Below are 22,821 nucleotides of genomic sequence, written 5' to 3' on the forward strand. Positions count from 1 at the left end.
AACAAGCCACCCCGGCCCCGTTAGGAAACCGCCCAGAGGAATCTCGCGCACAGACGGGGAACGAGCGGAGCGCGGAGCAGCTCAGCCGGGCGAGGCGAGGCGCGGCGCGGCCGCTTGCGCTCGGCACCCTGGGACATGGAGTCCCCCCGCGCGCTCTCCCCGCGGCGGCCGACGGGGCTTGGAACTGCGCTTCCCGTGAGCCTCTTGGCCACAGGCGGCTTGGCTCGGCGGGCGGGCGCGTGGGAATCCGCGGGGTTTCCAAGGGGATGCGCCAGATGCTGCTGCTGCTGGTGAGGCGATGGTGACGCAGCTGCGCTTTCCCTCCCTTTCCCGCCGAATGATGAGGCGGTTTCTGGCCGGGGCTGCCTAGGAGACGAGCGGAGGGCAGGGCGGGGACGAGGCGGCGTGACGCGCGCGGGGGGGGGGGAGCTGAGGCGGCCGAGGAGGAGGAGGAGGGCGACGAAGGTCCATTCGCCTTGTCGTGCGCTCTTCTGCTCTCCTCCTCTTCTCCTGGGCTCCAGTCTCATAGGCGTCCCTTCTGCTCTTGACAGGTGACAGTCAAAATCACTGTCTTGTGACGGGGGGAGGGGGAGTCGTGTGGGTAGCCCGGCCAAAATTATTATTTTTAGTGGTAAGAATCCTGGATTCTCTTCTTTTTTTCAAGTAATTTTTTATTATTTTCTTTAGATATTCTTTTTCTAACAATCCTTCGTATTACCATATGTTCCCTTTGACTCTGCCGAGTCTTGACTTCCCTTCCTCCCTGCAATTGGTATATTCATCACATCTTATCTCGTACATTATTCTAAGAATCCTGGATTCTCAGCTTTCCTTAAACGAAGTTTCTAGCGTTTGAGGAGGCAAAATGTGCAGTCGCTCCCCTCTGTATATATATTTATGAGGCATAGCTGTCAACGTTTCCCTTTTTAAAAGGGAAATTCCCTTATTCCGAATACGGTTCCTCACGAGAAAAGGGAATAGTTGACATCTATGTTATGAGGAGACTTAGCCCAAAGTGTTTTGCTTTGCCCTCTTCCCCCCTAGAAAAATGGCCGTTATTAATAATACTAATAATTACCGCCGCGCTGTTGAAGGACATGGTGTTTGGCAGAGAGGAAGCAGGAAGGAGGCATTGCTTGCAGCACCTTTCCAGGAAAGGCAGCCTTGTTAATTGAGGCACTGCCTCTGCTTTGAATCATAGCATTGTAGAGCTGGAAGGGACCACGAGGGTCATCTAGTCCAACCCCCGCGATGTAGGAATCTTTTTGCCCAACTCGGGGCTCGAACCCACGACCCTGAGATGCTCTACCAATTGAGCACTAAGCCCTTACTGAGTTCAGTGGGGCATTTTTCCAGATAAGAGCATGCGGGATTGAAACCTTTTTTGTGGGGGGGAGAAGGGACATGGTCGCAGTTTATAGAATTGCGCCCTGAAGGTAATAGAAGTCCTTCTCCCACCCAAGGCCTGTTTCTTATACTGGGAAGTAGGGTCTTCCAAGGACACTGGCTGATTAGGTGTTCTGGATATTTTGTTTGCTTGATTATGGGTTAGGTGCCAACTTGGTCTTGCTTAGGGTGGGCCCAATGAAATAAATTGGGGCTTAACTAACCCCATGAAGCTGCCATTTACCTCTTTGCTCAGTTACAGGAAATGACAGCCTACCGGTGAGAGGAGAAAGAAAAAGGTTAACTTCACATACTACCCTGAGATCCTGAGGGAGGATAGAAATTTTGCTTCTGGGTCTATTTTAAATACCGTTGCTTAACCAGTAGAACTTGTGAAGCGGTAAAGTACTAAGCATTGCTACGTAGTTGATGCTTTCGTAGAGTAAAAATCAGCAGAAAATGCAGAGGAGAAAGGAATAGTTCTATTGAGCATGGCTAGAGTGCACCATTGAGTAATCAGAGGTAGATCTTGCATCTGTTTTGGATGATTTCGATCCTTTTGTCATGCTTGCTGAGAAGTAACTTGCATCGTTTACAGATTGCCCTTGTTATACAACCCCATGTGGAAGACTTGGCCAGAGTTCTGTAGTTGTAATTCTCTATTTTGTCAGTGAAACTTAAAATAATAATAAAAATCCTGAAAATAAGTGTGGAAGGAAGGGAAGCAAGTAGAATTTGTGAAGCAGTCAAATAGCAAGCCCTGCCTGATATGTCACCCTTGGCGCATGGGGTGCTTTTACAGAGTAAGATAAGGTAGGTCCAGAATACATTTTGATTGTCAAGGTGACTGCTCTGTAGATTCTGATATAATTGCAGCAGGGGAATTGAGCACATACAAATTGTGTTTGTTTTTGCACAGCTGCCACTTCATTCCGTGTGGTTTGTAAGCTCTCTCTCACACAGGGAAAGTAGTCTTTGTAATATTTTGCTCTTACTGCTTAAAATCAAGCCCCTCAGCTGCATGCAGCTTTTATTTAGCCTATAGCCACCGTGCCTTTAATCGGGCTTATCTCTGTGGCCTCAGTTGTGCCGTAGGTTTCATCAACTTGTTCTAAACTACCTGTAGAAGAAATGGTTCTCAAAAACAGGAAAGTTGTGGACCTTTTCTCTCTCTAATTCCCTTGCTTTCCTTGTTTACTAGGTTCTTTTCGGAGGAAAGGTCTCAAACCACCTGCATGGCAACCTTGCAATTAATGAAATTACCGGTTGCTCCACCTTGATAGGGATGTGTGAGCAGAGGGATCTTGCATGGAAGAAATAGTTTCTTGCCCTGGGTCTGATAGTGGCTGGCTGCAAGGCTAGAGTCTTTGGATCATTAAATGAGGGTGATATCCAACTAAGTCCTTCTCAGAGGACATGGTGAAAATAATGACCTGTTAGGGTGATACCTAGTGTTGGTCATATTTAGAGTATACCTGAATATCTGACTAAGTTTGGATGTCACTTTCAAGGTCCCATTCAGTGTTAAGAAGTGGAGCTGAGCTGAATAGGGACCACGGTCCTTTTTGCAGTGGAATCCCAAAGGCACAGGAGGCAAAGGAGACGGCAGCAAGGAAAAACTTGAGATGGGCAAGATAACTCATTCAGTTCCTGTTGCTGCTCTGCTAATAATAATAATAATAATAATAATAATAATAATAATAATAATTTATTTATACCCAGCCAGATGGGTATAAATTCACCAGCCACTCTGGGTGGCTTCCAACAGAACACTAAAATACAATAACCTATTAAACATAAAAAGCTTCCCTAAACAAGGCTGCCTTCAGATGTCTTCTGAAAGGGTGGGATAACCCCTTCTAAGTTAACCACATAGCAGAGTGAAGCTGCAAATTCTTAGCAGCTGATGGCAACTCTCTGCCTCCATCCTCATGGTATCTCAGACTTCAAGGTACCCGTGCCTCCTGATCCCTGCACAAAGTGGGTGGAAACTGCTTTGAGCAGTTGTGCTCTGGCTGTGTGGTATCATTTATGTAACTAGCTAGTGGGAACACTTCCCCCTCCTCCCTTCCCCTCCTGATTTCCATAATGTTTGTCACTGCTTCCTAGTGTCTCATTAATTCACCTCCATTGGGCAGTGGTTGTGTGTGCCATGTGTGCATGTTCTGGAAACACCCCCCTCGCATTTAGTAGTAGAGACGAGTTTGTTATCATGAGAAACCACAAGACTGGCATACATGTTCCCCCCCTGCCCACTGGAAATATTCTTGTTATGAGAAAGAGTGAGAAGGGGGGGAATGCCTTATTTTGATTTACAAAATGTACCCTAGGGAATTCTAATATGCTTTATTTGATAAATGAGGACCATTTCATTGCTTTTCTATATGCAAAAAAAATGGTTTCATCACTATCTACATGCTTCCCTTTAGTTCTGGAGGTGGGGTGGACAGGTGGTGGTGACACATTTTTTTAAAAAAATTATACTGTAGAGTGATTAAATTGATCAACTTGTATGGATGGCTTGCTTTTATTAAGGTTTCTTTCCTTCCTCCCCCCTCCCCCAGAAATTTCCTGTCTTTGCACTAAGTTGCAAATGCATTAAGATGAAAATCCAGAGAAAACCACTTCGTCGCACGTTCAGAGCCATCACACAGTGAATTAAAGCTCATTGCTTGCATTTGAAAAAACGGGCAGATTCCTGTGCCGGCTGCACCTTTTTTCCACACCGTTAAAAAACTATATTTTAAAAATGCAGTGACTTTCCCCTTGCAAGAAGATGCGTCGGGCAGAAGAAGCATAGCACCACCGGCGTCCTGCGCCTGGGCGATTGTGACACCCGGAACAGGCTTCTTTGGGTGGAATCGGCATGCAATAGTTCCATACAGCGTTGATTTGCATCTGTGTAGGTGCCCCCCTCCTCTCAAGTTGCCTGGGTTGCAAAACAGGGAGAAAGCAGCAGCTGCTCATCTTTGGCAGTAGAAGATTATGGTGGCAGCTCGGCACTAGCAAAAGCAGCAGCAGCAGCGGTGGTGGCTGAAGCAGCAGCAGCAGCAGAGCAGGACTTTGCCCGGATGCATTTTCCCCTGAAAACCATCAGCATTGCAAAGTGCAGCCCCCAGACTTGGCAGCCAAGCAGGAATTGGAAGCCTTCGTAAAAGGAAGGGAACCGGGAACTGGCAAGGAATAGCAGGGGTGGAGGGCAGCACCACCAGCTTTTTTCCCTGTGTGTTTCTAGGGAGGGGGGGGTCGTCTCTTATCATGGCGGATCGGACAGCTCCTAGATGCCAGCTGCGTCTGGAGTGGGTATATGGGTATAGGGGTCACCAGTGCCGCAACAACCTGTACTACACGGCAGGCAAGGAAGTGGTTTACTTCGTGGCCGGAGTCGGGGTGGTTTATAACACCAGAGAGCATAGCCAGAAATTTTTCCTGGGGCACAACGATGACATTATCAGGTAAGGAGCGGTGGGCTGGCAGGCTGAGGGGGGGGGGAGCAGGGAGGGGAGGAGGGGGGAAGGTTTGGCAAAGCAGCCCACAACTTCTCACGTTGTTTTTTAACATGCCTCTTTCAATTTAGGAAAGTAAATATATCCAAAGATGTGTATGCGAATTGCTGTGTTCACCTGGGTCTCATCTGCTCTGTATTTTTCCTCTTGTGTGGCATAGGATCTTGGTGGAGATTAAGTTTAATTGCACCCCGAATAGGGAAGGTCATTCAATGTTCCTGGAAAACTAGACTTTATTTCTCATTGGTCCAATTAATATTATTATTTTGGTTTTTGCAAACTAATGCCTGTACAGTGATAACAGGTATAGATGATGCTATTCCCTCAGTAACATCTGGGCACTGATACATAAATCTGTAATACATCTTTTCTCCCTCCAGTCGGTTTTGTTCCTGAACCCAATATTTCAGCACTTGGGTAGAGCTTAAGTCCTCTTCCTCAATACATTTATTGGAAGTAACACTTGCTTCCACCTAAGACTTGCTCCAGCTTGTTTAGGATTGTGGTGTCAGTTGTTTTTTTGAGGGGGCTGGAGACTCACAGTGCCTCCTGTAGGTGTCTACTTGGAAGTAATCGCCATTCAGTTCAGTGGTGCTTATTCCCAGGAAAATTGACATTGGATTGAAGCCTCAGTGCGGCCACAGAATGTCAGAAGGATAATCTACTTGTTTGCTTTAGAGAGTTGTCTGTGTATACGAGGGAGCTTTCAAGTTTATATCATGAAACAGGCATATCTGTGCTGCTGCTATATTGTCATTTATTTCAAAACACAGTTGTACAAGTAATACAGGGAAACAGCTGGGATTTTCCCTTTCCCATTCTACTATTCTCTCGGTGCTTCCCAAGTGTATTAAGAGTTGGATTTTATATCTGGGTCGTCCTAATTTCATTCAAATTTTCATGTGCATTCAGAAACTTTCTATTTAAAAGACAGCATGTTTTCCTGTTAGTAGAATCTGACTAGTTTGGAATCTGACTTACAGTTCTGGATTCTCCTTGATGTTCACCAGTGGGGCTGCCTCCTTTAACTTATCATGTATGCAAGTTCCCATCTACCAAATGTGGCTCCTATTTTCATTTTGTTTCTGGTTTATCATCGTGCCTCTAATTATTTGCATTAGACTGACATATCTGCAGCTCTTCCATGTAAGCGTGTTAATTTGCAGAATGTTTTTTGTAGCATGACAATAATATGCATAGTTTATGCAATATCATTTTACCTGCTTTAGATTTTTCACCAAGCTCCAAATTCTAGATTTTTCCAGAAAAAAAGTGGGATTTCCCACTTTCTCCCTTGGAAGATCATAGCTGTTGTGAAAATAAATCCCTCAGATCCGTACAGCTCAATGTTCATTCCACGTAACCCACTCTTAAGTATATTTACTTCGAAGTAAGCCTCAATGAAATCCATAAGACTTGTTTTTAGTTAAGGTCTGGTATGTGAGAGTGAGGGTCAAGCTCACAGACTGGCCTGGTTTGGACACAACAACAAATAATGGTATATAATAATTTTCTCCGCTCTGGTGAAACTGAGAAAATCAGAAGGTTTTGGTTCTGATTTCAATTAGCCATGGTTTGCTGTTGCATCAGAACCAGCTAACCACAGTTTATCTGGGTTCAAACATAATGCTTGATTGTGGTTAGTTTAAAAGGAAAGTGGAAGCTTTTGAACACAGGAGGGGGAGAGGGGAGTGGGGTGTACATGAGCCTCAGCTCACTCTGGATTTTTCCCATAATAGGAACATAAGAATAGCTTGCTGGATCAGGCCAGTGGCTCATCTAGTCCAGCACCCTGATCTCACAGTGTCTAACCAGATGCCTGTGGGAATCGTAGAATTGTAAAGTTGAAAGGAATTCCTGAGGATCATCTAGTCCAGCCCCCTTGCAAGGCAGGAATATGCAGCTGTACCATGCGGGGATCGAACCCGCAACCTTGGCATTATCAGCACCCACTGTGACCAACTGAGCTGTCCAGGAAGCCCACAAACAAGATGTGAGCACAAAATCACTCTCCCTTCCTGTGGTTTCCAGCAACTTGAATTCAGAAACATACTTTCTTTGGCAGTGGAGGTATGAATGGCAAGTTTAGGAAGTTCTTGATGAATCCGCATTTATTCCGCTCTAAAAAAATTACAACTCAGCTGTCTGTCCAAATACTTGGTGAGGTAGAAGAACAATTGCAAAGCACTGGAAACTAATTATAACAACAACAATAAAAGACAGCAAAAAGGAAGAGCGACAGCAAGCTTATCTTAGAACATCCCAGTGATATGCAGGCAGGTGGGATTTTACTTTTTAGCATGGTCAGCGGGGTGATACAGAATGGCGAACCTAGGATGGGCATTAGACTGTGGGCCAAAGTTGGTGTCGCAATTAATTGTACACTTTTAAAAAGTGTGAATAGCACCTGCAGGGGTACTGAGCAGCAGCAGAAACACAGGGAATGGACAGGTAGAGAGTTTAAGCATCCCTCACCTGCTGCAGTCTTTTTTTAAAAAATTGCATCCCTAAAGGTTCTGTTGCATCGGGGTGGGGGTGGAGACCTCCATCAGTGGCGGACTTTGGTAATATGACACCCTGGGCGAGGACAAAGTTTGGGTTCCTCCCCCCAATATTTCTCCCCTCCACACACAATAATTCTTTTTGGTACAGTTGTTTTTGTTTTTATTACTATTACTATTATTATTATTATTAGCTTGTGCCCTCATCTTGGCACCCTGTTTGATGGAACCATAAATCTGCTACTGCCTGCATTGGCACCCATAATAATATATATATTAGGTAGTTAGTGAGTGATATCTGGCTATCCGGTTTCCAGTTGGGCATTGTAAGTACAATCTAGAATAAACCACTCTGGGCGGATTCCAACAGAATATTAAAATACAATAGTCGGTTAAACATTAAAAGCTTCCCTAAACAGGGCTGCCTTCAGATGTCTTCTAAAAGTCTGGTAGTTGTTGCTCTCTTTGACATCTGGTGGGAGGGCGTTCCACAGGGTGGGTACCACTACCGAGAAGGCCCTTTGACTGGTTCTCTGTAACTTGGCTTCTCGCAATGAGGGAACCGCCAGAAGGCCCTCGGAGCTGGACCTTAGTGTCCAGGCTGAACGATGGAGGTGGAAACGCTCCTTCAGGTATACTGGACCGAGGCCGTTTAGGACTTTCAAGGACAGCACCAACACTTTGAATTGTGCTTGGAAACCTACTGGGAGCCAGTGTAGGTCTTTCAAGACTGGTGTTATGTGATCTCGGCGGCCGCTCCCAGTCACCAGTCTAGCTGCCACATTCTGGATTAGTTATAGTTTCCAGGTCACCTTCAAACTATTATTTGCCGTACAACTTTCTAAAAAATTCTTCATGGAATAGTTCATAGTTGTTCCAACCTTTCTAACAACAGTAGCATCTGTACAGAATGCATAAATAAGAAACTGAGGCATAAATAGCCTTTTGGTTCCTAATTGATAATTAAAACTGCTGTTGGCTGCAGAACACAGTTATTTGTCTTCCAAGTATTATTATGCACTTATAAGCGACACAGAAAGCATGAGAGAGGCTCACATGTGTCTCTAATGTTATATATGAAAATATACCTGGAACTAAAGAAAATTCTGACTGTGAGTCAGGTCCTGTTACTACAGTGTTGTTTCAGGTAAGTGTAAGAGACACTGCTTGTCAAAAGGACTGAATAAGCAGAGCTCTTGGGCTTCAGTCGTTTGTTTCAAGGAACTGTTTTCTATTAGCTTTTTCATGTTGGAAAAGACAGCTGGATTGCTGCAGAAGGTAACTAAGGCCATGGAGCAATGAACTTAGAGTAAGCCCAGCAACATTCAGTGGAACTTCCAGATAACATGGCATTAGCCTGACTTACTACTGTTTCTCAACATGGTATTGACATTTACTTTTTAGTAAGTTGAAGCCTTTCTGATAAATCTCTGCGTTCTTTGCATTCCTTTTTTTATAAGTAAATTTGCCATAATACTTTAAATGTGGGGTCACCGTAGTAATGGTTTCTCTTATTGTAACATATTGTAATGGTTTCAAGCTTATTGTAACATTTATGTGCAAATTTTAATTCCCCACATCCCCCCTTTTTGAAAGTACATCTTTCTGTGGGAACTTCCAGACTATTGCTGGTTTTTGAGTAGGATTCAGTCACATACCCGTAAATTCTGGTGACACAATTATAGTTTATTGGGACGTCTTGCACAACAAATCCATTTCACCCAGTAAGCTTTCATTTAATGGTCAGGTGTTTTTGCATGACGGTGTCTTGAGCACCCCACCATGAGCTAGTGGGAGACCAGTTTTTGGGGTTTTCCCGGGCCAATGTGACGGCCAAATGTGCCTCACACCAGCCTGGGAAGTGGATCATAGCCTGACTCATATTCGTCCAATCACAAGCCGGTTGCACAGCTGGCTCCGCCCCAGAGGTGGGTCGGACAGAGGCTCTAGGCTTCACTCTGGTCCACCGCTTGGATATTTAAACCCGCTCAGCTTTCCACCTCCTCATTTTTGGCTTAAGTGACAGTTTAGGCATTGGGCATGCCTGAAGTCTTTGGTGGAGGGGATGCTGTAGCCTCTGCCTGCCCCTCCAGGCTTCAGGGGTATCCCATTAAAAGGATCTGGAAGGAGTCGCTTCTGTCCAAATGCCCAAGCAGGGGCTAAGGCCATAGCACTCCTCAAGGCAGCGACCCCACAGGGTGTCCCTACTTGATGTGTGTCATAGGCCCCCTTCCCCCCGGATTGACCCCTAACAGGTATACCCCAGCAGGCATGCTGGTGGTGCCATGCCTGTGCCAAACCTCTACCTCTTTAAACAATGAAGTTGGCTCAACTGTCCTGTACTGAGAGACGGACATGGGTGCTGGGAGTTCATGCAAAAGATTCAACTTTTATAGAAGAAGAAGAGTTTGGATTTGATATCCTGCTTTATCACTACCCGAAGGAGTCTCAAAGTAGCTAACATTCTCCTTTCCCTTCCTCTCCCACAACACTCTGTGAAGTGAGTAGGGCTGAGAGACTTCAGAGAAGTGTGGCTAGTCCAAGGTCACCCAGCAGCTGCATGCAGAGGAGCAGGGAAGCAAACCCAGTTCACCAGATTACAAGTCTACCGCTCTTAACCACTACACCACACTGGCTCTCTTATAGGGGGAAGCAACGGGGGAAAGCACTGGAACAGTGCTTCTTTAATGCAGTGTCTTCTAAACTCTGCACAGACACCTCAGAATGGATGTTCATTAAATAGCCAACGTTGTCAAATCCACCTGCAAACCAGTCAGGACGAATGTTGAATAAGCAGCTCATTTGGAAGCGCCCTGTATGTTCCTGGATATTCCATATCTACTTAGGGAGCCTTAAGCAGGGCGTGAGAATAGTTGCCGGTTGCTGTTTGTCACCGGCATCTCATATCTCTGCTGTCTCTGAATGTTAAGTTTCCATGTTATCTCCTAGCCAATGGACAGAGTTCATTTCATTGATAGCATTGGAACACCTCTGCATGCACAAGACTGGTCTGCAGAATGAAGGCTGCTCACTTCTACCTCTATGTTTGTTGTGATCCACTAGATCAGTGTTCCCCAACCTTGGGCCTCCAGCTGTTTTTGGACTACAATTCCCATCATCCTTGACCACTGGTCTTGCTAGCGAGGCTGAAGCCCAAGTCAGTGAGAGCTCTGCTTATTCAGTCCTTTTGACAAGCAGTCCCTCTTAAGTTTACTTCAAACAGCGTTGGGTCACAGCAGGTCATTTCAATAAACTGCTTCCTCACACATTTTAAGACCCTCTTCTCCCTTGATATGCCTGTGTTCTGGTGTTGCTCTCCATCTTCTCCCCCTTTTTTCCATCTCAATACAGTACATGCACACAGCCATTATTCCATTGAGCTTCTAACCTCTGCTTGCTCTATCTGTGCTTCTGTTCATATGGATACTAAGGCTAAATCAAGTAACACAAGGAGGAATGCAGACTCTGTTGGTGTGATCGCAGTTCTGCTCAAACAAAAACGCTAAAGAGCTACGGATAAGAGCAGAAATGGAGCAAGACACATTAATTAGACAAACACCTGGAAGTAGCCTTTGTATTATTTGCTCCTGCAAGTTACTAATGTTTTTATTTTTTTAAAAAAGTAGCTGCATAACTGACCTGACTTTTAAGATACGTTACAATAACTTCCTAAACAAAATATTCCATAATTTCATAAATCATATTTTCTATTCCATTCCATAAACCCTGTTTTGTTTTTCAAGTTTTATTTGCTTGCCTATTTAACATAGTAAAATTTGATAGTTACTCTAGATGAGATCAACTGCAAGTTCAGACCTGTATTTTATTTGATGCAAATTTGGTTGACTGTAAGATAATGCAGTGGGATTAAGGTCTTACCTCTTGTTTTATTGTGGAATTCTTTGTCTTAGGGATATTAAAACTACACAGCAAGCTTGCTAATCTCTTCTGAGCAGCCATGTAAAACAGGGCGAAACTTTAATAATAACGCAGAATAGGGTCAGTCTGCCAGTCCCGATGTTAGTTTATACGTTCCACATGTGTGTGTGTGTGTGTATGCATACACATTAATGCACAAAGAACGCTGGGGTTTAGGGTTGTTATGAGTAGAGTGGATCTTCATTTCAGTTGTTGCACTGCTTATCTCAGCAGGCAGAAACCATATTGGAGGATATCTGTGTTTTGCTCTCTTGACACAATTGAGGGAAAGAGACTCCATGCTTGAAGCAATGTCATCCTTTGATGGGTTCATAGATGTTATTTCACAGAAAAAGCTTCAAACAGAGCCAGGAAATCAAGTCCATGGTGGACAATTAAGTGCCCTCTTTGCAGCGAGACACTGACAACCAAAGATACACGAAATTAAATAGCAAATCTATTCTTCTTCCCTTCCGTGTCCTTATTAGTGGCATTCTTATTACATACCGTATTTTTCCTTCTATCAGACGCCACCATGTATAAGACGCCCCCTATTTTTGACATTATTTTTTAGGGGGTGAAACCTAGTCTTATACACGGAAAAATACGGTACCAACTGTCCTCCAGTTACAATCGTTTGCTGCAGCTCAGCTTTGGCAACGGACAGAACAACCCTGTGCCCGTATTTATGCAGGTGGATGGAAACACACTGCTGTTACGCTAGCAGAGAGTACTCGCTCAGCTGGGGTGAGGGAAACAAGCAGAAAATCCAGAAATGTCAGGAAAAATAGCAGACCCACTGTCCCTGGAAATATTCTCAGGATCTACCAAACAGCAGTTGTGCTGGCAATGCAGCCCACCAGAGAGAGAGAGAGAGAGAAGGAGGAGGAGGAGAAGAAGAGTTTGGATTTTATATCCCGCTTTATCCCTACCCTAAGGAGTCTCAAAACTGCTCACAATCTCCTTTCCCTTCCTTCCCCACAACAAACACTCTGTGAGGTGAGTGGGGCTGAGAGACTTCAGAGAAGTGTGACTAGCCCAAGGTCACCCAGCAGCTGCAGGTGGAGGAGCGGAGACGCGAACCCGGTTCACCAGATTACGAGTCCACCGCTCTTAACCACTACACCACACTGTAGTGGATTTGCTACTGCAAGGGCACTTCCTTATTTTATTGTTAAGTGTTAAATATATCTTTTTGCTACTGTCCTTGAAAACCTTGTTTAAAGGCAGGATAGAAAGTTATAAATAAGTCAGCAATGAATCCCGTAAGGCAACTTCCATACAGTGGAATGAAGAGAGGTGGGCAGATAAAAAGGATATTGAGACATGCATGCATCTGTTGTTTGAATAAGGGCTCTGCTCCGTGTCCCAGCCACTCTTAACTGATAGCTTGTTTGTGTATTAAATAGAGGGGTTGTGATGCTGTTGCACAGTACCAAGCCTCCCAAGGCAGTTTACAATAGCTATAGGTACAAACGCCATGTAAAAGTAGACAACACTCCCAATTCCAGTAAAATATAACGTTAAAAAGCAGACATAGCAGATGGAGTCTTTACTGAAACACAGCACAGTAACATTTCCGAAATGCAGAGTGGGATAAGTAATTAAGGCTCTTCTAGAGACTGAGAATTGGGATGCGGGTGGTGCTGTGGGTTAAACCACAGAGCCCAGGACTTGCCAATCAGAAGGTCGGCGGTTCAAATCCCCGCGACGGGGTGAGCTCCCGTTGCTTGGTCCCTGCTCCTGCCAACCTAGCAGTTCGAAAGCACGTCAAAGTGCAAGTAGATAAATAGGTACCGCTTCAGCAGGAAGGTAAATGGCATTTCCGTGCGCTGCTCTGGTTCGCCAGAAGCGGCTTAGTCATGCTGGCCACATGACCCGGAAGCTGTACGCCAGCTTCCTTGGCCAATTAAGTGAGATGAGCGCCACAACCCCAGAGTTGGCCATGACTGGACCTAATGGTCAGAGGTCCCTTTACCTTTACCTTTAGAGACTGAGAAGAAGAGGTCAGCCTGAGTAGCTCAACTGGATGAGAACATGGTGCTGATAACACGAATGGCTGCAAGTTCAATCTCCATTTCCCTGCATTGCAGGGGGTTGGACTAGATGATCCTCAGGGTCCCTTCCAATTCTATGATTTATATTTCCTTGGGGAGGATAGTCCTGGTATATGAGGTTACTGCCGAAAAGGGCCCTGTTCCTGGTATTCTTTAATCTGACAGCTCTCACCAGAAAGGGAGGGTCTTAGATGCTAATCTTAGAGCTTGGGCAGGTGTGTATGAACCGTTTAATTTTGATTACTTACTTTCTTTGCTGCTTAATACATTAAAATATATATTTAAGAGGTGTGCAAAAAGCTGTGTTCTATTCAGTTGCACTATCTATATCTGGGTACAGCAGGTTTGTTGAGTTTCCCAGGGGGTCCAAAGGATGGGAAAAGCTGTTTCTTCACCCTCTGTCCTCTCCTCCAGATTCTTAAAAGTTTAGAGGCCCATGCTAGTATCTTAAGAGGGTGTTTGGGGGGGTTTCCCCAAAAGGGTTTTTTTTTTTTTTGCACTTCTTCAAACTTTGGGGTTGCTGCAAGCTTGCTAAAACTTCACTTGTGTGTGAGTGTATATATTGTTCCAGTGCTATTTTTCTAGAAGATGATGTGCTGGAGCTCATCATGAACTTTTCCCTTGTTCTTTTAGAATGGCAGTGGTACCGACTTGAGAGGTGCAAGAGCTGAGCTCCGGTGAGCTCCAGCTGAAAAATAAATCCCTGTATAGTGCCATTTGGCTACCTAAGGATCAGTACCCAGAGAATGAATTTGCTGTCAGTAGAGAGCACAGGTGATGAGCAGATACATCACCTTGCCAACAAAGGTCCGTATAGTTAAAGCTATGGTTTTCCCAGTAGTGATGTATGGAAGTGAGAGCTGGACCATAAAGAAGGCTGATCGCCAAAGAATTGATGCTTTTGAATTATGGTGCTGGAGGAGACTCTTGAGAGTCCCATGGACTGCAAGAAGATCAAACCTCTCCATTCTGAAGGAAGTCAGCCCTGAGTGCTCACTGGAAGGACAGATCCTGAAGCTGAGGCTCCAATACTTTGGCCACCTCATGAGAAGAGAAAACTCCCTGGAAAAGACCCTGATGTTGGGAAAGGTGGAGGGCACAAGGAGAAGGGGACGACAGAGGATGAGATGGCTGGACAGTGTTCTCAAAGCTACCAGCATGAGTTTGACCAAACTGTGGGAGGCAGTGGAAGACAGGAGGGCCTGGCGTGCTCTAGTCCATGGGGTCACGAACTAAACCACTAAACAACAACAACAAGAGAGCACTGTCTTTTCTATAGGAATATGCATTGCTATGGAAAATAGGCTTTGTTGATCATGCTTATCAGCCGTACAGTGCCTACACGATCAGATAAATTACTTTTGTACCCACCTCAGTCTCTCCCCCCTTTATATAGCACAGTTTTGCTGCTGAACCTTTCATTCTTTGGAAATCCACTAGCATTGCAATCCTAAGAGGGATGGTGATTCAGAAGCAACACCTGCTGAATAAGGCTGCATAGGATTTCGCAAATATCTGTCTGTCGCTTGTTTGCTAATTACAGGCTAGGTTACAAGATGAGGCTCTGTTAAAAGTCACAGAAGGGTAAGTCACTGCAGGTTTCAGCACACAGCTCAGGACATCTACTGATTCCTTGCCAAAGGACGTTCTTTTATGTGCTTACAATGACATTGTTACACCAGAGAGGAAAGAGGCAAGTTCTGAATTGTCTCAAGGCTCTGATACCTCCCGTTGCAATTAGTGTATCAGCTTCTGGCTCGTAGTCAAGATTACTGTAGTCCTCACGGTGGTGGTGACCTTACATATTTTACAAAGGGTATGTCGTACAAATTACAAAAAGACCATCTATGTCATCGTGAGCTGGAGTCAGCTACCCATTAATAGTGGTGACCATATCCCTTTGTGTTTTAAGCCCTTATTCTAATTATTTCATGGAGAATATTTTGCTCGGGGGCTTGGGAAGTCTATTTTTATTAAATAACCTGGAATGACCCATGAATTAAACAGGCCTTTTTTGGGTGGGCGGGGGGCGGGGAGGGAGAGCAGATACCCAGGTCTATGAAATGACAGGTGGGGGTGTATTTAACATAATAAACATTTTGATGCAATTTTGCCTAACATACACAGTTTTGTAAGCTGTTTCCCCTCCTACAATTCATGTTTAGGCTATTTTCACTAGTGTTTTCATTTTTATGCCTACTTTCCCCTGAGATACACATTTCATAGAATCATAGAATTGCAGATTTGGAAAATAATAATAATAATAATAATTTATACCCCAACCTTCCTGGTTTAAAAACCGGGCTCAGGGCGGCTAACAGCAAATATAAAATGTTGATTAAAATGCGACTTAAAAACAGCATAAAATACAACATAAAAATGCAGCATCAATATCAATGAAATTCAAAAATTCAGGGGTCATTTTTTTTTGGGGGGGGGACAAAAACCAGCCAGTAGACATCAAATGATCACCAGGGCTAACTGGTCAAGTTGGTCCTACTAGGGCCAGCAAGGAGACCAGGGAAGAATTTAAATCTGGGGTCCCAGAGGGTCATCTAGTCCAACCGCCAGCAATGCAGGAGTCTCAACTAAAGTGCCTAGCTGCATTATTTGGTAGGAGTGCATTGCAAAACTCAAAAGTGTAAATTTTGAAGGACAGCTGCCTTTAAGTTCACGTAATGCATCAGAACGATGCAAACCAGAGAAGATCACACTAGAATGCAGACAGGATTCTGAATGACTGTACTTGTTTTTTAAACAAATGGAAAACTGCTGTCCCTTGCAAAGCTTAGGTAGGGCACTGTCCTAGGGACTTCTCAGGTTCCAAAAGTTCTTACCAGGGTTTCTCTTCAGTGAGAAGTCCAGCAGTGGTGCACAAGCTTCTCCAAATTTGACACCCATCACTCAGCTCCCCTGATGATATGCAGCCATGGCAGCAGAACTGGGCATGTTCTAGTTCTAGTCTTGCTTCAGGTGGTGTGATGACATCACCCATCTGGTGCATCCAGCATGGTCTGCAGAACTGGAATGTGCAACCTAGAAAATGTACCAGAATCTGCTTTGCTCATGACTAGGTAAAGGTAATGGGACCTCTGACCGTTAGGTCCAGTCGCGGACGACTCTGGGGTTGCGGCGCTCATCTCGCTTTATTGGCCGAGGGAGCCAGCATACAGCTTCCGGGTCATGTGGCCAGCATGACTAAGCCGCTTCTGGCAAACCAGAGCAGCACACAGAAACGCCGTTTACCTTCCCGCTGGAGCAGTACCTATTTATCTACTTGCACTTTGACGTGCTTTAAAACTGCTAGGTTGGCAGGAGCAGGGACCGAGCAACGGGAGCTCACTCCATCGTGGGGATTCGAACTGCTGACCTTCTGATCAGCAAGTCCTAGGTTCTGTGGTTTAACCCACAGTGCTCATGACTACTGTGAGGCAATTCTGATTAGTGCACTGGTAATAGAATGAGGGGTGCAAATCTGTATATAAAAATAAAATACTGTTTGGGATATGCAGGGCTTTTCTTTGCAGGGAACCTGGTACTGAAAACTCATGCTAGCACAGTCTTCTTCTTTTGGTGTTTATTGGCACCCAAAAGAAAATCAAGGAAAAGGAGCACTTTCTCTACAGCTGTCAAGGGTGTTGGTCCATGTATTGTCTTTAAATTGCAGGCCTCCAGCTTGTCAAATCGGCCTGTTACTTATGCTAGTAATGATATCTCTTTTCTATCGTTTGCCCCAAGTGTTTTTCTTGCTGTGCTTTTTTTTTCTGAAGTGAGTGTCTCACCTGAGCCCGGTAATTCAGTCAGCTAAAGAATCTCTTTTCCTGCAGATAAGCGCATCAGAGAGAATTATCTCTGCACTGTTATGGAAAAATGGTCTCTAAATTACAACTGTGGAAAATGCTTGGCTCAAAAATCAGTGGGGGTGTTTTGTCTTGTTTGTAGCTTGTATACAAGTATTTTATCTATTTTGTGCCTAAATAGTCAGAGACTATTCCCCATTCACTTTCCCTGTTTTCCAGCTATATACTAATAGTATCAAAGAATGCAGAGATCAAGGTTACTGTTACCTTTGCATACTGTGTTCTACCTAGGATGGCCTGTGTTCTGCCCAAGCAATGACCTAGATTAATCATTTATTATTGTTTAGAAAAAACTGGCACATAGAATTTAAAATTTTCTTTATTAAATCTGTATACCGCCCTTCATCCAAATGTCTCTGGGAGGTTCACAGCATAAAAACACAAAATAAAAACACTAAATATAAAGTACTTGCAGGGCCAGTACCCACTGTGCAGTCTGTGCTGAACAGGAGTGGGGAACCTCAGCCAAGGGCCACATAATAATCTGAGGGCCACATGTCAATGATGCATGGGGCCATAGGCAAAAGTAGGTGGAGCAGTCAATGCAAAATTTTACCTTTGTACAGTAGGCTAGTTTCAGCAGATACTCAGACATCTTCCAGCCATCTGTTCCAGCCAAGCAAAACGAGAAGCGAGGCCAGGGGAGAGGTGTGTGGCTTGGAAAGAGTGGGTGTGGCCTGTGGAGAGTTTCTAGGGTCAGACAGAGATGCTTTGAGGGCCACATTTGGGCCTGAGGTTGCCCACCCTTGATATATGTGGGATGTGATACGTAAGTAGCAGTCAAGTACAACATTCCTTGTTTTCCTAGAGTGTACATGCAGGTGAATATTTGGTCCAGGCAGTCGAAAACTTCCTGTTTCCTCCTGGCTGGGACATCCTTCCTTTGCATGTGACTAGAGGTGGGCGTGACCTTACCTGTCCAGGTAACAAAAAGGACAAGGCACACAGCACTCTCTCTCTCTTTTTGACTTCCTCCATCGTTGGAGCAGCATTTTAGCTAGATACACTTGGAGCCCGGCAAAAAAATAATGTAGCATAAGAACGTGAGAAGAATCTTGCTAGATCAGACTCAAGACCTTAATGAGAACCAGATGCCCCTGGGAAGGATAGAAACAGAACACGAGGTCGATAATTCAGTGGCGGACATTGGGCTCTCTAATTTCAGTGGCACCCTATGCGATGCTAAAATTTGGTGCGCCCCCCCCCAACTTTTCACTCACTATTTAAAGCAGTGTTATGCTGTGGAAGGACGCGGGTGGCGCTGTGGGTTAAACCACAGAGCCTAGGACTTGCCGATCAGAAGGTTGGCGGTTCGAATCCCCACGACGGGGTGAGCTCCCGTTGCTCGGTCCCTGCTCCTGCCAACCTAGCAGCTTGGAAGCATGTCAAAGTGCAAGTAGATAAATAGGTACCGCTCCGGTGGGAAGGTAAATGGCATTTCTGTGCACTGCTCTGGTTCGCCAGAAGCGGCTTAGTCATGCTGGCCACATGACCCGGAAGCTGTATGCTGGCTCCCTCGGCCAATAAAGCGAGATGAGCACCGCAACCCCAGAGTCGGACACAACTGGACCTAATGGTCAGGGGTCCCTTTACCTTTACCTTATCACGCACTGAGGCCAAACAGATCACGCCACCCTAAAACCGCATCTGAATAACTCACTCCTGGCTGCTGTAGTTTCTCCGTAACTGATATTCAGGGGGCAGAGGTGGTCATTTGTTTGTTTGTTTATTGACTTGATTTTCATTGGATTGTGGAAGCAGGCTGAGACAATGTTAACAGGACTGTAATTGTCCTTACAAAAAAGCAGAACATATGGTTGGACAACCTAACAAACTGGAGGAAATGCAGAGTATCGATGCTTTGCAAACATTTAGTTTCTGCCATTAGTAAGAGATTGTTAAATTATATTAAAGTAGAAGCATATATATATATATATATATATGCTTTCGTAGATTTTCACGGGTACAGGAATGCAGGTTTTGGTGTCTTCGGGTGTCTTCCCGTGTAAGAGTTGGGGTGTCTAGGCGACGTTTCGACGAGGTCTCACTCGTCATCTTCAGGCTGGTGCTTTCGGCTTCTTGTTACTAGAACAGAGCAGGATCTCAGTGTTTGAGTTCCTATAAATACTGTTGAGGGGGTGTGGTGTATAGCCTCCAACGTTCTGGGCAGAGAGGGAGTTCCCAGGTTAGTGTGCCTTTTCTTCTTTTGTTCCTTAATTACTTGAGGGATATCTTGAGTGATTTCTTGAGTGATATTCTGAGTACCACTTAGGAGGGTCATTAGGTGTGGATTAGTTGCTAAAGCTTTCGTGTCTTGACCTCTTGAGCTTGTGAAAAGTTTTTTCTGAGAAGATGGCTGTACTGCACTTAGTTGTGCTCTGGCTTGGCTTCGTGTATAGGGGCGAGCTGTGGTTTTGTGCCCTGTGCCAGCCAGATCTGTGTAGGGATTGCAGGGGGGTGCAGCATCCGGAGGTGCCACTATGGTTTGGCTACTGGATGGTGTCTGTACTTTATCTGTGGAGAGGGTCTGGGTTTGGGTCTGGTGTGGTTGATTGGAGATGGCGTTCTGTGTGTCTCTGGTTCTGGTGTCGGTTTTTTGTGGGGAGGGCTAATTTCCAGATGTCTGGCAGGCGGGACGTGTCGTCACGCTTGTTCATGTTGTGAGGGTGTTTCTCTATCTCGATGGCTTCCATGATTATTCTCTTGTGGTGATGTTCCATGTTAAAGAGCAATTTGGAATCTGCAAAATTAATTTCGTGTCCTGTTTCTTTCATGTGTTGGTAAAGAGAGGAAGTTTTTTTCTTCTTTTTTGACGGCATTCTTGTGTTCTGCGATACGTGCATTTATTCGTCTGTTTGTTTGTCCAATGTACGTGGCTGGGCAGACTTTGCAGAAACCCAAAAGATAAAATCCAGTTAGAAAACCAAGGGGTCTATGAAATACCCTGCAAAGTCTGCCCAGCCACGTACATTGGACAAACAAACAGACGAATAAATGCACGTATCGCAGAACACAAGAATGCCGTCAAAAAAGAAGAAAAAACTTCCTCTCTTTACCAACACATGAAAGAAACAGGACACGAAATTAATTTTTCAGATTCCAAATTGCTCTTTAACATGGAACACCACCACAAGAGAATAATCATGGAAGCCATCGAGATAGAGAAACACCCTCACAACATGAACAAGCGTGACGACACGTCCCGCCTGCCAGACATCTGGAAATTAGCCCTCCCCACAAAAAACCGACACCAGAACCAGAGACACACAGAACGCCATCTCCAATCAACCACACCAGACCCAAACCCAGACCCTCTCCACAGATAAAGTACAGACACCATCCAGTAGCCAAACCATAGTGGCACCTCCGGATGCTGCACCCCCCTGCAATCCCTACACAGATCTGGCTGGCACAGGGCACAAAACCACAGCTCGCCCCTATACACGAAGCCAAGCCAGAGCACAACTAAGTGCAGTACAGCCATCTTCTCAGAAAAAACTTTTCACAAGCTCAAGAGGTCAAGACACGAAAGCTTTAGCAACTAATCCACACCTAATGACCCTCCTAAGTGGTACTCAGAATATCACTCAAGAAATCACTCAAGATATCCCTCAAGTAATTAAGGAACAAAAGAAGAAAAGGCACACTAACCTGGGAACTCCCTCTCTGCCCAGAACGTTGGAGGCTATACACCACACCCCCTCAACAGTATTTATAGGAACTCAAACACTGAGATCCTGCTCTGTTCTAGTAACAAGAAGCCGAAAGCACCAGCCTGAAGATGACGAGTGAGACCTCGTCGAAACGTCGCCTAGACACCCCAACTCTTACACGGGAAGACACCCGAAGACACCAAAACCTGCATATATATATATATATATATATATATATATATATATATATATATATATATATGCAGGTTTTGGTGTCTTCGGGTGTCTTCCCGTGTAAGAGTTGGGGTGTCTAGGCGACGTTTCGACGAGGTCTCACTCGTCATCTTCAGGCTGGTGCTTTCGGCTTCTTGTTACTAGAACAGAGCAGGATCTCAGTGTTTGAGTTCCTATAAAATCCAGTTAGAAAACCAAGGGGTCTATGAAATACCCTGCAAAGTCTGCCCAGCCACGTACATTGGACAAACAAACAGACGAATAAATGCACGTATCGCAGAACACAAGAATGCCGTCAAAAAAGAAGAAAAAACTTCCTCTCTTTACCAACACATGAAAGAAACAGGACATGAAATTAATTTTGCAGATTCCAAATTGCTCTTTAACATGGAACATCACCACAAGAGAATAATCATGGAAGCCATCGAAATAGAGAAACACCCTCACAACATGAACAAGCGTGATGATACGTCCCGCCTGCCAGACATCTGGAAAATAGCCCTCCCCACAAAAACCGACACCAGAACCAGAGGCACACAGAACGCCATCTCCAATCAACCACACCAGACCCAAACCAAGACCCTCTCCACAGATAAATTACAGACACCATCCAGTAGCCAAACCATAGTGGCACCTCCGGATGCTGCACCCCCCTGCAATCCCTACACAGATCTGGCTGGCACAGGGCACAAAACCACAGCTCGCCCCTATACACGAAGCCAAGCCAGAGCACAACTAAATGCAGTACAGCCATCTTCTCAGAAAAACTCTTCACAAGCTCAAGAGGTCAAGACACGAAAGCTTTAGCAACTAATCCACACCTAATGACCCTCCTAAGTGGTACTCAGAATATCACTCAAGAAATCACTCAAGATATCCCTCAAGTAATTAATGAACAAAAGAAGAAAAAGCACACTAACCTGGGAACTTCCTCTCTGCCCAGAACGTTGGAGGATATACACCACACCCCCTCAACAGTATTTATAGGAACTCAAACTCTGAGATCCTGCTCTGTTCCAGTAACAAGAAGCCGAAAGCACCAGCCTGAAGATGACGAGTGAGACCTCGTCGAAACGTCGCCTAGACACCCCAACTCTTACACGGGAAGACACCCGAAGACACCAAAACCTGCATTCCTGTACCCGTGAAAATCTACGAAAGCAAATATATATATATATATATATATATATATATATATATATATATATATATATATATATATATTTGCTTTCGTAGATTTTCACGGGTACAGGAATGCAGGTTTTGGTGTCTTCGGGTGTCTTCCCGTGTGAGAGTTGGGGTGTCTAGGCGACGTTTCGACGAGGTCTCACTCGTCATCTTCAGGCTGGTGCTTTCGGCTTCTTGTTACTGGAACTTCCAGTAACAAGAAGCCGAAAGCACCAGCCTGAAGATGACGAGTGAGACCTCGTCGAAACGTCGCCTAGACACCCCAACTCTTACACGGGAAGACACCCGAAGACACCAAAACCTGCATATATATATATATATATATATATATATATATATATATATATAGGCCAAGGGAAATGAAGCAGAACAAGAAGTCCAATAATAAAATATCGGTAATCAAAAAATTTATCAAGGAACCTTCTTAATCATAGTTCTGTTTTTTACATGTTGCTTTAAACGTGTGTGTGGAATTACTCCTTGGCTATGTCCCAAAAGATCTGATTATGTGCAGTCAT

At 44.8% G+C, this 22,821-nt stretch overlaps 1 protein-coding gene across 5 annotated transcripts in view; it reads left to right on the forward strand.

Annotated features, from left to right (window-relative positions):
• Positions 1–433: 433 nt before the first annotated feature.
• The window catches only part of EML6 (EMAP like 6), a 166,127-nt gene continuing 143,739 nt past the window's right edge, over positions 434–22,821 (forward strand). For all 5 annotated transcript variants that reach the window (XR_014006489.1, XM_081188346.1, XM_081188340.1 and 2 more), the window contains exons 1-2: positions 434–551; positions 3,951–4,841. Coding sequence is in view for 4 of the 5 variants with exons in the window: in XM_081188346.1 (XP_081044472.1) it covers positions 4,645–4,841 (197 nt within the window). In the remaining variant the exon portion in view is untranslated. The remainder of the gene's footprint in view (positions 552–3,950; positions 4,842–22,821) is intronic.

The sequence above is a fragment of the Podarcis bocagei genome (genome assembly GCF_964188305.1).
Source record: "Podarcis bocagei genome assembly, chromosome: 3".
Classification (NCBI taxonomy): domain Eukaryota; kingdom Metazoa; phylum Chordata; class Lepidosauria; order Squamata; family Lacertidae; genus Podarcis; species Podarcis bocagei.